The sequence below is a fragment of the Palaemon carinicauda genome, chromosome 10 (genome assembly GCF_036898095.1).
Source record: "Palaemon carinicauda isolate YSFRI2023 chromosome 10, ASM3689809v2, whole genome shotgun sequence".
NCBI classification, from domain to species: domain Eukaryota; kingdom Metazoa; phylum Arthropoda; class Malacostraca; order Decapoda; family Palaemonidae; genus Palaemon; species Palaemon carinicauda.
In genome coordinates, this window is record NC_090734.1 from 116,373,684 (window position 1) to 116,388,767 (window position 15,084).

Sequence of the window (15,084 nt, forward strand, 5' to 3'; positions counted from 1 at the left end):
ATTTTTTTCTTTTTTACATCATTAGTGTCTTGCTGTTGAGCTGTTAGCCTTTTTATGATGCAAATATGGCTTATATTTCTATTGTGCTGTATAGATCACTTGGTACAGCATCTGATTTTAAATTGAAATTATGGTTAAAGTGTGAACTTGAATCTTTTAGTGGAAGTTGTACAGCCATTTACACAACTGAGTGTAAGCTTGCTTATCATAGTGATGTTCTTCATACCAGTTGGTATATCTTTGAGTGGGATTGCTAATGACAATAGTCTGTTCCTCTTTTTTTATATTTGAAATCATGCATTAACATATAGAACCAAATGTTTTAGAAGTGACGTTACTTGAAGTTTTACATGTCATTTTAATTTATTTATTTGATAGACCCTATAATACGTAAATATGAGTTGTTTGTCTTTGTTCATTGCTTCATGTTTGGCTGTGTAAGTCAAATGAAACATTTGGGTTAGAGAGGATTGGTGTTTTAAGCCTTTTAATACTTATTCTGGTTGGACTTATGATGTTATGCAAACTTGCAATGCATTACCAGTTTGCTTGCTTAAGGTTATAGACAAGATTAATTTTTTATAGAAAGTAGCAAGTTATCTTATAAAAAATTTTGTCCCTTTTGTTCATAGGCCAAGCTTCTGATATGCTGCATGTTAGTTGGTTAAGTGTTCCCTACATCATGGCAAACCCATATTGTATGGCTTTTTGCATTGTGTGGTTATTAGATATTACAGTACTGTATTAGTTTCATAAGTATTATTTTTCAATAGGATTGTTATCTATATCAGATGTTTTACCTCACATTTACTGATAGGCCAAAATTGTTTGACTATGAGTCAGCATAATATGGTTTTCTCTGCGCACAAAATAGTCTAACAACAATTTTATACGAGTTATATTTGTTTTTTTATTTTTACCACTGAAGTTTCTGAGTTCAAATGAGATTGCATTCTTTACTCTTGACTGTCCTGGTATAAAATTTATTACAGTGACAAAGAAATGCTTTTGCATGACTGATTGGGACATAATTATGGCAGAACCTTATCATTACATTGGGCCGCCTATGTTTTATCACGTTGTTAGAGAATTGATTTTGAGGCCTGGGGCTACGATGTTCCTTACTGCCGACACACTTGAATAAGGTTCTTTTTTTTTTATACCAAGATAGGACTGTTATCTGTCTTCTCACTTCCTCAAATGAATGGAGCCTTGCAGTATTGATTTTAAGCTCTCCTTTCTTTATTGTGACTCAACATCTGTAGATGTGTCATTGCGATGAACGTTGTTGTCGAGGTCTGATTCATCATGGGGAAATGTTATTCATTGTTGTTTATCTTTTGACCAGATGGGTATGTTAAAACTTGATAAAGATATTCAATAGTTACTCACATTTTTTTTATCTTAGATTTCTTTGTAGAGTGGGAATAATGAAATTTTATTGATCCATTCATCATTGCCCCTGTGTGAATGGTATACCAGTGCACCATGTAATTACTTGTAATCTTTATTATATTAGAAAAATTGTCCCCCATAGTTCCATGGTTTATAATACATAACTTGTTTATACTTCAAGTGAGGAGCCTTTTTATATTTTAGATTAACATAAATACACTATTGATCTGTGTACTTTACACATAAATACCCATTTGTAATCTTATGTTGTGTGAAGTATCTTAAGTACAGTATATACAAACTACCTGTATGCTGGTACCAGCGTGTCCTATGTAAGAAATCCTTAACGTCTCCTCCAGCCCTTTCAGTCGTTGTAAAGGTTGTCATAGAAATCAATATTTGTGGGAGATAAAAGGGACTACAATTGTGCCTGTGTAGAAATGGATTTAGGTTAGTGTTTGGGAAAGAAGGATTATGCACATATTGTTCATTCAAAGGGCTCTTTTTAAGAAGTGGAAATGTTTTGTCAATCTTATTTTGTCAGTTTATGGAGATAGATATAAGTTATTTTTGTTAAAGGTTTTTATGTGACAATATGATATATACAGTACACATTACATTTTTTATGGGAGGAAGTGTAGAAACAACTTAAATGTTTTGTAACTTTAAAGTTGTCAGGAGTAATCAACCTTCCTTAAAATGCAGTTTTCAACTGTTGTTAGTGAGCAGTGCTTGAACCAGATAGACTATTACCGGTGATGAGCATTTGTCATTTACAAACCATGTGTCAGTTTACTGTGGAAAATTGTTGAAATGTGAAACATTTTTCTTGATTTTTTGTAGTATGCTTGGCTTTAGAATGTTGGGAATGAAAGTTTAATTAGGAACTTTTGAAATTTTGTATACAGATTTGTGACACGTATGTATATACATATTACTGTTAGTGTTAGGCAAGCAGAGGATACATTACATTTTATTGGACAAATTTTATGATTTCATGCTGTAATTTATGTACATAAACTTTTTCTAATACAATTATTTTTTATTTCAGGTATGGAGGTATAAGAAGTGTTCCCCACGAGTAGTTTGGTCTCCACAGTAAATCTTTGAACATGAAAATGGTTTTATCACAGCGGCAACGAGAGGAATTGTGAGTACAGTTCATGTTTATAGATAGCTAGATGATTGGTTACGTGTTTCCATGCTTTCACTTGGAAGAATTATTTCTTTGTTAATTTGAGCACCTGTGACCCCATTTTACAATTTGAAGGGACAGCTGTACAATTTTTGATTTAATGACGTGTCTTTTTGATATCAAGTGTTATTTTCTTCAAGCTAATATCTATAAGCATTAAATATGTGCTTAGTTAGCCATGAGTTTTGGTATCATTTCCTCCTTTACATGAATCTCCATCATCAGTGTTGTTACTTGTTAAACTAGACTTATTTTAAATGGAAAAAAGAACTGTGTATTTTTAGTTATGGTTTAAAAATCATGATGGGCATCTCATAAGATTGGTCAAAGCCTATTTTCAACAAGTCTTCAATATGCAGAAGCTAGTTTAACCCAATACCTTTTTCGAGACAAGTTATCCTAATTATTCTAGAGCTAGATAACTGGAGGATGCTTTTTCCCTTGAAATGGGGACAAGCACATCTGTGGAAAGAGACAAATTGTATTTCTAATGTTCTAAAGGAGGGAAAAATCTGTTTATTTTCAAAGGTGCACTGAGCATAAATCATACATGTATACAAGATGTCAAATGCCGTAATTCTATACACTTCTCAGTAATTTATAGTAAAGAAAATTCTCTTATAGCAAGTTCAATGTGTAGGCTGACCTAGCCATTTTATAGACGTCTTAAGGATAGATAATAGTTGTATATACAGTACCATAATACCATGCTTTTACAGAAAGTAGACAAACTATGAAATTTTCTGATACAATTTTATCTAATTAGAAAAGTACATGGTTAATGTGTGGTGGTTAAATATCTTGGACTTAGGTTAGGGCAAGTAGTTGTCAAGAATGAAAGAGACATTTGTTGATATTATTGGGATCATACATGAAATTTATTCTGTAATCTGTATGTCATTTGGGTACTTGTCAGTTCAATGGAAGAATTGTATGTTCATATGCATTATGGCATTCAAGAATTATTTTTGGAAAAGTCCACTTTATGAATTAATGGTGTGTTCGAAATGGCAGTAACCTGAGAGTAGTGACTCATCATTTTCTGTGCACGTCAGAAACGAATGAGCATTAATCCTGTAGTAAACAGGCATTTGTATTCTGTGCGCTTATGTTAAAATGAGTAGAACTTTGATGATGTAGGTTATTCCAATACTTGCAGTGAGTTTGATTGTTTGAAAATGTTCTCAGCTTTGGTTGTTGATTAGGTTAAAGTTTAACAAACTTGAATTTGTAAGTTTCAAAGTTAAAATAAATGTTTAAAGGTAATCTGGTAATCTTACAATTAGAAAACAGCTGATGTTCTAGATAGTCTTTAAATACTTTGTGATTTTTTTTTTTATACTTTTACTGTACAACTAAATCAGATGTCCTTTACACTGATAGAACTGCAGTAATAATACATTATGAGATTAATATCATAAAATATGGCTCAAAGTAAACAATACCCTTTTTATCTTCATGAACTTTTGTACGTCATCTCTTCTGGACACCACATCTCTCCTCCAATTCCCTGTTGAATTATGTTCTTGCTACTGCATTAGACATGAACTGTCACACTTTACTAAAATTTCTTCTATTTTTTGTTTTCAGTTTTTTATGTTTCTGCAGAGTAGTAAAAGAATACCCACTCATTCCATTATTTTTTTTTTTCTCATAGGAATAAAGCCATAGCTGACTACTTGTGCAGTAATGGCTATATGGATGCCTTGGAAGCCTTCAAGGCTGAGGCAGATATGCCAGGAGAAATTGAAAGGAAGTATGCGGGCCTCCTCGAAAAGAAATGGACGTCGGTCATTCGACTCCAGAAAAAGGCGAGTGGTTTGAATTTAGCAACTAACTTTCTTTTGATACTTGGTTATGTTTAGCACTGCTGACAAGTGAAGGGTATACATTAGTGTGTCATTGTGTGGTATAGGAATCTGTTATCCTTAGAAATGATTTACGGAATGGATATTAAGATTTTGTTCTGAAGGTTACACGGACATGGTCTTTTTGTGATGCCTGAAAATTTTTGTTAGCAATGGCAATAGAATTGAAGAATTTATGCCTTGAATATATTCATCACATTTCTTTTATGAGGGCTTTGTGACAACTTTTATCTATTGCAGGTGATGGAATTGGAAGTTAAGTTAAATGAAGCAGAAAGAGAATATATTGCTGGTGCTCCCACGCGAGACAAACGCTCACCATCAGAATGGATACCTCGACCTCCAGAAAAGTATTGCCTTTCGGGACACAGGGCACCTGTCACGAGAGTAAGATTTCTAGTATAGTTTCCTTGAATTTCTCCTTTTACCACTCTAATTTGGTTTTATTTGGCAATTATTTACATCTTGGAAGACTTCTCTTTTCAAAAGATATATTTGGATTGAAAGGATATACTTGACTTTTTTGGTTAAAAATGGTGGAAGTTCAATCAAGAATATTCAATTTAGAATTCACGTTTTGTAGTTTAACATCCACAGTGTTTTGTAGTATTTAGAATATGGGCCTAAATTTCATATACTGTACAGTACACATGGAAATTTTTCTATTAATATCTGCTTAGATTATAAGTCACAAAGTATATTTTTCTCAGAAGAAAGTAATTGGTGAAGGGTGGATGTGGATATTCAATATTACCTTGGCAATATAACATTTCCCAAAAATAAATTGTCTGTGAAGAAGAATTTGGTTAACTAATGTGAATGTAATGTTTTTCAGGTCATTTTCCACCCTCTGTATTCAGTGATGGTATCTGCAAGCGAAGATGGGACCATTAAACTCTGGGATTACGAAACTGGAGACTACGAGAAGACACTGAAGGGACACACGGATAGTATTCAAGACATTGCGTTTGATCATAATGGAAAATTCCTTGGTAGGGGAAATGAATGTCATAAGTACTTATAATGTAGTCGTGCTTTTGTTTGATGAAAGCTTTGGTCACTTATTGGTTTTGGCTGATACAGGTGTGCATTTTCAAGAGAGTTTTGTTCTGGAATTTTTTCATCTTAAGCATTTAGGAATTTTGTCCATCTTGGTAATGCTTCTGTTCTTGGTTTTCATAATGCATAGGCTGTAGGATTAAAAGTTTATACTGTAACATATGTTCCTCCATGTAATACAAACCTTCAAAATTTAATGAGTATGACTTCAGCGAAGCTGAAATATCCATTTAAACTTTTAATGAGGTAGTCTTTATTTTCAAAGAACCAGAGTAAGCAGGACTCCTGTCTTCTGTCATCTTTCTTCCCAGTGCTCTCAGCCCTGAAATCTTTCTTCCCAGTGCTCTCAGCCCTGAAATCTTTCTTCCCAGTGCTCTCAGCCCTGAAATCTTTCTTCCCAGTGCTCTCAGTCCTGAAATCTTTATTCCCAGTGCTCTCAGCCCAGAAATCTTTCAACGCTCGATATTTTGACACTGTCTTTTCCTACTACTGGAGTTTTCTGTCCTCATTCATGTGATATGGATGGGAACAGGTGATTTCTCAGGTCCTATCTTAGCACTCCTACAAACTCTGAGAACCATATTGTGCTTGCACGATTTCCACACACTCCTGTTTGTTTTTCTGCGGCTAAGGAACTTGGCACCTCTTAGCCTTGGGAAACTATGTTGACCAGTGAATGTCTTAAAGGATTCTTCAAAAAATTGATAGAATTATTGACTGTACGACACTTGAGTTTAGTAAATTAACTACGAAGTCACAGATCTTCAGGACTTGAATCTACGATTACTAAAGTATTTGCACATACTGTACTAGTGTGTTGGCAGTGATTACTTCTCTAGCTGTTAGAGAGACTAGTTCCTCACTGGCAGCTCCCTAACAATCCCTCCCATAGTTCCCGAAGCACTATAGTCTGTAACCATCATTCCCTTTCCTTCTGGTATGTTGTTTTAGGATTTTAGGAGGATTTACCATGGTAGCTGCTGAAGGATCTTCAGTGGGGGAACTCCTCTCTTCCAGGGAAGCTGCTGTCCACAGACTAATGTGGGAATGGAGGGGACGCCACCTATTTCCTATCCATCTTGGGAAGAAATGTATCTGCTTTTCAACCTTCTGGTAACACGTGCAGTGTGGCTACCTTGCAAGCGAGTTTGGTAATTGGTTCAGTAACGTTGAAGGAGGACTTGCTTTCATTACATCAACGGAAGGGGCTCATTTCACAGACCCTCAAGAAGCAGTTGCACTCTTGGAAAGTTGACAATGTAGAAGTGTTCACAAGGTTCATCTAGGCACGAGTACTTCTCAAGAACACACACACACACTGTTGACAGGGACTCAGTTAAAGGATTAATTGAGATCCCTACATTATTATGTGGAGGAAAGGTTTCCTATTTCAGGTTGTCACCATCTGCCAACTGGCTTGCCATTTAGTCACAAAAAAAAACTCTGTTTCTGCTCCATAGTCCCAGTCTGTCAGTAGCATTCAAATGCGCCTGCTAAACGTCCCAAGTAACTTTTAAGCACCATCTTTCCATCACATTCCTGTTTCACCAGTCGCTCAACGTTCAGTTGACGACAGCAAGGTTTGGTGTGATCTTGAGCGCTCCCAAGTGGTCACATGCTGAATCGTATCTTGATGAGCAGTTTTTTATCTTTTTATGTCAGGAAAATTCTCACAGTGAAGGATACAACTCGGCCTTTGGTCCAAGAATCGACAAGACCCATGAAGAGCTCCTAGGGAACTGAAGCTTCAGGGAACTAACCGGGAGTTTGCAGGCCTCTAAAGTAATCCCACTCATTTCTGTTTTAATAGACAGCAGATAAGGATTAGGTTCTCAAGGCTGTTCTCGGCTAGCCTAGCCCAGACAAAGCAAGTGTAAACAACATAATTTTGCCTGTGTATCAAGTCATTCTCAAAGATAGAGCATCTCTTATCACTTTGATTCGTGAGTTATATTTCAGGACCTGGGTACCAGTTGTTCATGACTTTTCCTTCATTTCATTCCTAGGACTTGCCTTCCTGTTCTGGTAGGAGGCTATGATTCCTCCTACAGCACTGGAAGGAATAAAGGAAAAGGTCCTAGAACTCTTTTTCTTTCTGGCTTTGTGGGATAAATGAGTCTGATAACAGCAGAACCTACTGTGTATTACCTACAGGAGTACACACAGGTCCTTGGATACTGGTATCTTTGGCCTTTTGTGTAGCTGGTCAGCAGATCTTGTAGCAAACTTAGTTCTTTCACGGGACAAGAGACATATCGTTCAAGAGGTCACAATGGAAGTCTAGTATGAGAGGTAAGATTGACTGGCCTTTTTACCTTTGCTTTCTTCCCCATCCATGATATACGGCAGTTGCTCCGTTATTTTATGGATTGGATGATAGATAGAGGTGAACCACATAAACAAGCAGCTTAAGTTTAGTTGATGCACTCATGTTGTTATAACCATGTTATGAAGACAACTTAACCTCCACGAATATACAGAAGGTTCTTCCTTGACTGTTTACCCGTCCCAAATAGTGACCTAGCCTAACACCTGTCTCATCTTCATGTACAGGTTGTTAAGAGGTTGACATGAGTCACTACTTTTACTTCTATACTAGACCAAAGTGCTTTTGACATTTCCTGGTAAAGTAAACCTAGCCAGTTGATTATAGAGACTTCATCCTTGCTAAGAATCTAAGAATAAGACTTACATCAAAGAATGAGAATTTGTATTAGGGTGGAAGCAAATCTCAATTCTTTTTAAGTAATTGGCATTTTTCTTAACTACAGTAAAGAAACCTAAGATTTTTACTTACACTTCTTGCCTCAACCACCACAAAAGTCGTAGGGTTAGGTTAAAAGTGAGAGCTCAGGCCTGGTGGGTGGTTGGGACCTAACCTGCCACTCTCTGACCACCACCACCTTGCTAAAGTTTTAACAGCCATATCCAACTTTGCTGAAAGCATACTCTAATTATAGGACTTGTGGTTGATATAAGTAGGTTAAATACATATTACGCTACCATAATTTTGTTACGATAATTATAGACCTATTGAGTTGAAGTCCTCATTACCATTTGTTTAACTTTACTTGGACAGAAATCTGTAGCTAATTTAGTATATAGAAAATTTTCTTTAGCAGATTAGGTTGCTTGTTAATTAGTACTCGCAAGCAAGCTTGTCATGTAAGAATTTAATGATAACAAGTTCTAGTTTAAGTTAAAGAAATATCTAAATAAAAGGGTTAACCCTTTGAGCACCATTGGACATAATTACTGTACATCCACTTTTTCTACTCAATTTTGCCCCCTGGGACGTATTTTACGTCCAGTAATTACCAGTGGTTTTTGCTTTATTATTTATGTATAACAATTTTACAAAAGATGTAACCTCATATCTATGGAAATGAAATTTATTCAGTTGTACAACAATATATGTTGTAATGTTCTATGATGTACAGTTTTTGTGTCAATATTAGCCAAGTGAAATTTCCAATGAAAGGTATTGGGCTTCTATTGCCAAATCCATTGGTGAGGCAATGGTGCTCACAGGGTAAAGCAGGGATAGCTGATTTAGTTTTAAGGGAAATTTTTTTTTTCTTTTTTTTTATTATACTTTTTGTCTTCTTGTTATTCTTGAACTTTTTGAAATGGTTTACTGAAAATTACTAGTAAGCTGTACTGTTATGTTGTAGCTTATAATAACCATGGTTTCCTTTCCTTCAGTATCATGTAGTGCGGATATGTCAATCAAGTTGTGGGATTTCACGACATACGAATGTGTCAAGACAATGCACGGTCACGACCACAATGTGTCATCAGTCACCTTCATGCCATCGGGCGACTATATTCTTAGTAGTTCTAGGGATAAGTCTATCAAAATGTGGGAAGTGGCCACAGGGTAAGTAGTTGAAAGTTTAATACTTTAAACCAGTTTATATTCATTCAATGTTTATACCACTTTATTTTTCTTGTTATTGTACTTTAATATTTTAATAATATAAATTTTGTCATCAGGGTAATTCATAGTAATATGCATCATCCAATGCTCTTTGGGCACAACCCTTCATATGCTGAGCTTAGATATTGATTCTGTGGGAGGCTCATTTATGAATTGTTAGGTAATTCAATTTTAGGCAACTCATTGTTTGAGATGTATTATTCTTGCAACCTTGTTATAAACGTGCCTTATTCCATGGTTGGCAATCTGTTCCATTGGTCTCATTTCAATCATGATTTTAGTTTAGCTTTCACCATCCTGTTTACTTATGCCACTTCCTTTTCATTCTAATTGTTCCATGTGATGTAGAGCTGAAGCAGGAGGTCTTAGAATTATTAATGGAATCCATTCTTACGATGCAGATTTTTCATACACAACATGCTGTATGAATATAATATACATAAAAAAAGAGAACTATTCCTTAACATTTGTAGATGACTGTACCCTATACATAGAAATACCTGTACCATATACAATAGTGTCCCTACACTAATACAGTACCAGTACTCAATAATTATTACGTATTGAAATTCCTTACCTTTATTCCCCTTTTTTGTTTTGTTTCACTATGTCCACTTTCAGTGCCTTCTTTGATGCACTGCCATTTGAATTCCCACTCCATACGCGTTATCATTGGTTATTCTACTGAGGCCAAGGCTAGCCTACCAATAAACATTTCTTATAATTCAAGGTGTGATTTTCAGATTAGTTATTTAACACGACCTCCAATTATCTGGTGAATTTTAGGATACAGCATAAGAGTCGTCTTATATGCGGGAAGTTGAAATAATTCTGTACTTGCTGGGTGTGTCTTCCTCTTGTGATCTTTATAAGCTCCAAGTTGTTAATCCCTTCTTCTTCCCAGTCCCTGGTCAATGAGTTTGTAAATAAGCTTATGAACACTAGCTGTGTCCTTGACTTTGTGGCTTAAGATGCAGGTTCTTGAGGGCTCCCTCCACAGGCCTTTCACTTTGCTGCAGTGCCCTCAGCCCTTTGGTTCTCAGTTGACCCCCTTAAACATGCCTTTCACTTTCAGGAGGCACCAGTCCGTAAAATCACAGATCCTTCAAGCTAATAGACTTCACGAAACTGTGGTGGAAAAGATTAGTCTTGCCTTTCTTTTTAATTGTTACATCCACCAGTGGAGGTCTGTCTTCAGAGATATTGGTAGAAATTGTGTCAAGATCATATTGGAGTAGTAGGTCGTTGGGATTTTCCTGTAGTTATCACTCCCCGTTCATTGTGAATGTGAAAGCTTCCAGGCCAGGTGAGATCCATTGTTGAAAAGCAGGAGATTGGAAAGGTTCACAAGAAAAGTTACTTGGGCTTTATTGTTGCCTCGAAGTCCTCCCAAAAGAAGTTAAGGCTTGTAACATTAGAGATCCCAGCCCAATCATGAAGTTCCTTCAGCTGATTCCATTCAAGGTAGAATATGTGAAGAGATGCATTGTGAAAGATTTTAAAGCTTCTCATCACCCTTCTTGATGCATACTTGTATGTGGCCTATCCATCCAGGGTCTTTACCCTTACTTATATATCTGATGCCAGCCCAGGCTTACATCATCTTAATTTCTGTTTGTGTTGATATTTTGATGATAGGCTGATTGTGGTTACTTTGTAGGGGGGAGATGCTGTGGAGTCTTGCTCTTTTGGGCCACCAGACCAGTTAGAAATTTATTAGGGCTGGATTTATGACAATGATGAAAAGGCTTGTAGAGCATCTATGGCCAACAGTAACGGCGAGAGAAAAAAAACGCTATATAGAGGTATATTGGGAGGAAAGTGATAAAATGGAGGTACAGGGAATGAGGAGAGGGAGACCAAAGCGAAGGTGGATGAACTGTATCAAGGATGATTGATCAAAGGGATTAACCGGTGATGAAGTGTCGGTGATGAAGTGTGGGACAGAGGTAGATGGAGGACGCTGGCTAGAAACATCGACCCCACATAAAAGTAGGAAAAGATGCAGACAAAGAAGAGGTTTCCCTTTATCTCTTGTGGCAGGAGGCTATCAGAAACATGGTTTAGGACTGTGTATTAGGTACTTAAAATGGACCAGAAATGGGAAAACGGTGTGGCTTAGAATAATTTTAGATCCCTTTTTTCACATATGCAAGGCATGATTGAAATACAGAATGTAAAAAACACTGAATATGGAAGTAGAAAACTATGGTGTCAGAGAGAGAACTAAAATTAGCAGTTTTTCAATAGTTTGATTATTGTTATCAACGCTTATGATCAGAATTGTTTTTATTAACAGCCTAGTTTTACCAGTTCACTTGTAATTTGCCAGTTAAGTTCAAATGAAGTTCTTTATGTATATTTATAGTTTCAAAAATACTCTATTTGACAACTTATCTTTTTTTGCAAAAACATTGTGATTATCTTTTTGAGAGTACATACAGTATATGGAAACTAATTAAAATTTTATATTTTTTAATATTCAACCCACGTTAATTACTTTCCTTCTTAACGTGCTAATTGAAATAACTTTTTATATTTCTTTTCAGTTATTGTGTAAAGACATTCACGGGTCACAGAGAATGGGTAAGGATGGTAAGAGTATGCAGTGACGGTTCCTTAATTGCGTCGTGTTCCAATGATCAAACTGTGAGAGTTTGGTTGACAGCAACGAGGGAGTGCAAGGTAATGTTGAACTGCGGCTCTCATGTTTTATTTGGGAGATGAATCTCCGTTTTATGAGATAAGATTGCGAGTTTTTCATTCAAGGAGCGAGCTCACAACATAGAATTCTCTTGTTGTAAAGTGATATTTCCTATGAAAAAATAAAGGAAATTCACAATATCCATTCCGCACATTTATAAATACACATATACACTATTTTTTAAAGGTTTCATAAATTGTACAAATTATAACCCTTAACACAAGTATTGAATAGAAATGACTAATTTTCTGTGAAAAATAGAAATAATTGACAAATTAACTTCCCTTTGAAGAGAGGGATTTGCTGCTTGGAAGGAGAATCTCATTCCATAGAACTACTGGTGAAATACCAGATCTCTTGCGTGAATGACATTCACAATCACTATCTGAATCATTGAGTATACTCTTTCTGGACACATGGTCACTTACACAATTACATTCAATAACCACTAGTGACCTATCTAGATACTACTGCTTTTGCCTTTTTTTTTTTTAAATGGTTTGGAAATTAGCCATTGCATTGTTGGTAAATAAATTTGCTGCTCGCCTGCCTGAAGCCTTACCTTGATGAACCCGGCGTGACCTCTGCATGGGTGATATATACTTTCTTTTGCTTTGCGTGAAAGTAAAAGAAAAATCCCCATATAGAGCAAATTTTTGCTCAAGCCAATGCAGCACTCGTAACCCAATTCAAATTTGCATGGTCATATCCAAAGTTATTCGTAACCAGAGGTACTACACTATTAAAGGTTAAGATTGTCTACTCTATAAACAATATTGATATAGTATGTTAGAACATTAATTTGGTGGGCACATATTGGATATAAATCCTCACTTATGGCACCTTTGTTTCAATAAATATATTAAGAGGATATCGTAGTGACAGAAGATGAATTCGTTTGTTCTGATTGGAAGTTTTCTTCAGGCTGAGTTGAGGGAGCACGACCATGTTGTAGAATGCATTGCTTGGTGTGAAGGCAATGCGTGCACAGCAGTCAATGAAGCGGTTGCAACAGACAACCGTAAACCGAGTTACCAAGGACCTTTCCTTATTTCTGGCTCAAGAGATAAAACCATCAAGGTAAGCCAATGATCGACAGCACTGGTTTTATTTTGCAATAAAACTTAAGAAATATTTTTTTATTAAGTTATAAAGCCTACGAAGTACTGACTTTGTTTTTAATTGACTGTCTTATGGGAGGTATTTTTCTCTTTGTCGTAAGGGTTTCACTTGATGGCATGTTATTTTTTTTTTCTTTTTTTTTATTTTTTTTTTCTTTTTATTTTCTTTTTATTTTAAATTGGATGAAACTTGGGATGGAGAGGTGAATGAAGTTGAAGTTTTGCAGAGCTGTCCATTTGCTGAAAAATTGGTTAGGGTGTAAGAGATTTAGGTGAAAAGGGATGAGGATTTTTTTGAATAGCATAGGTATTGTAGTTAAAGGATCAAGACCTGTAAGAAGGCCTGGAAATGATGATAACAAGGCTGATAAAAAACTGGACTAAATGGAAATAATTTACTAGCACAAAGTTCACTTGGTAGTAAAGAATTGCGATAGTTCTAGTGTAAAAACAATGATGAAGGCACAAGTTTAGGAAGAGTTGTTATAACTGCACAGCCTTTACAATGTTTTTAATGCTCCCAGAAGGTTGAAGTCATTGGCTTCACTATCACCACTAGCACAGTGTTTTCTCAGCCTCTGCAATGTTTACAATACTTCCAGACGGCTGAAATCACTGCCAAATAATTGTTTATTAGAATGAATAAATGTTCCTAAAGGATTCTAGATGTATGTACAGTCATTTGAATTTTCTCTATAACTGCTCATTATCAAAGCTTGCATTTGTCTTCATCTTAGAACTGTGTAATCATAGGATTCTTCTGGAATGTTAAAATTTTTATGAAATTTATTTGTTCCTACAAGAATATAAACCTTTGTTCTTTAATAGGAGTATGTTTTCAGCGAACCTGGTTATGGTTGTTAAAACTTGACGAACCCTCCCAACAGGCTACTGAGCTCCCGCTTTTCAGGTGCTAGATAGTACGCTTGTACTTCTGGCTCGCTCAACTGGTGGTTTTGATTTTTTTCCCCCCTGAACGTTCTGCCTTTCATGATTGTATGCAAGGTCTCCATGCGTACAGCGTTGGCCCATATTGCCTTCCATGCGCATCTGAGATCCACATTCACCTGGGACCCATGCATTCAGTGCCCACAGTTGATAAATATGAGCGTTATGGCGTCGACGAGGAACTTGATGACGTTGGTAGAATGTCTTGTAATATAGCGGTTTCTCACAGATCTCATGCTGGCTGACTCTCCACGCACCTGGAATCCACACACTTGTTGTCCATGCCAGCTGCCTCCGTGTGAAAGAACACCATGTGCTTGGACTCGTCACACTTCAGTGGTTGTAACATTCAATTCAAAGAATGTCACCTGCTTTTCAACGAACAAAAACATGACCTTCCCACTCATCTCCGTATTTTTTCAAAGCAGGTGACTTCACATAACCTCTCTGAAAACTTTGACGATTATCCAGACTTGACATCGCGTTTGTGCTATTATTTCTAACGGGAAGAAGTTTTGGCATTTCTTGTCTTAGGTCAGTAAATGGTTGCAAAAGTGACCTTGCATGCTAATACAAATATTGTATACAAAAAATAATTAAGTCAGTATTGCTCCCTTTACAGAAAACGGGAGTAGGGTAAACTACACAAAACTCTGGTCGGTTGAGAGGAGGTTCCAGGTAACTCCTAAGAAAGTAGTTCTCGGTAAGTATGTTAGGAAAAATACAAATTACTAATAATTTGTGATATTGTATACAAAAAATAAGGAAGTCAGTATTGCTCCCTTCACCTCAAAAGTGTTGTCTCGGGCAGAATCTCTACCTGACTTAATGGAGATTGGGAAACAAGAGCTTCT

At 36.2% G+C, this 15,084-nt stretch overlaps 1 protein-coding gene across 3 annotated transcripts in view; it reads left to right on the top strand.

The window, feature by feature from the left end:
• The window catches only part of Lis-1 (LisH and WD40 domain-containing Lis-1), a 58,068-nt gene that overhangs the window by 33,805 nt on the left and 9,179 nt on the right, over positions 1–15,084 (top strand). For all 3 annotated transcript variants that reach the window (XM_068381722.1, XM_068381723.1, XM_068381724.1), the window contains 7 exons: positions 2,447–2,545; positions 4,248–4,401; positions 4,699–4,845; positions 5,294–5,450; positions 9,223–9,397; positions 12,007–12,142; positions 13,086–13,241. In XM_068381722.1, coding sequence (XP_068237823.1) covers positions 2,508–2,545; positions 4,248–4,401; positions 4,699–4,845; positions 5,294–5,450; positions 9,223–9,397; positions 12,007–12,142; positions 13,086–13,241 — 963 coding nt within the window. In that variant the 5' untranslated portion in view covers positions 2,447–2,507. The remainder of the gene's footprint in view (positions 1–2,446; positions 2,546–4,247; positions 4,402–4,698; positions 4,846–5,293; positions 5,451–9,222; positions 9,398–12,006; positions 12,143–13,085; positions 13,242–15,084) is intronic.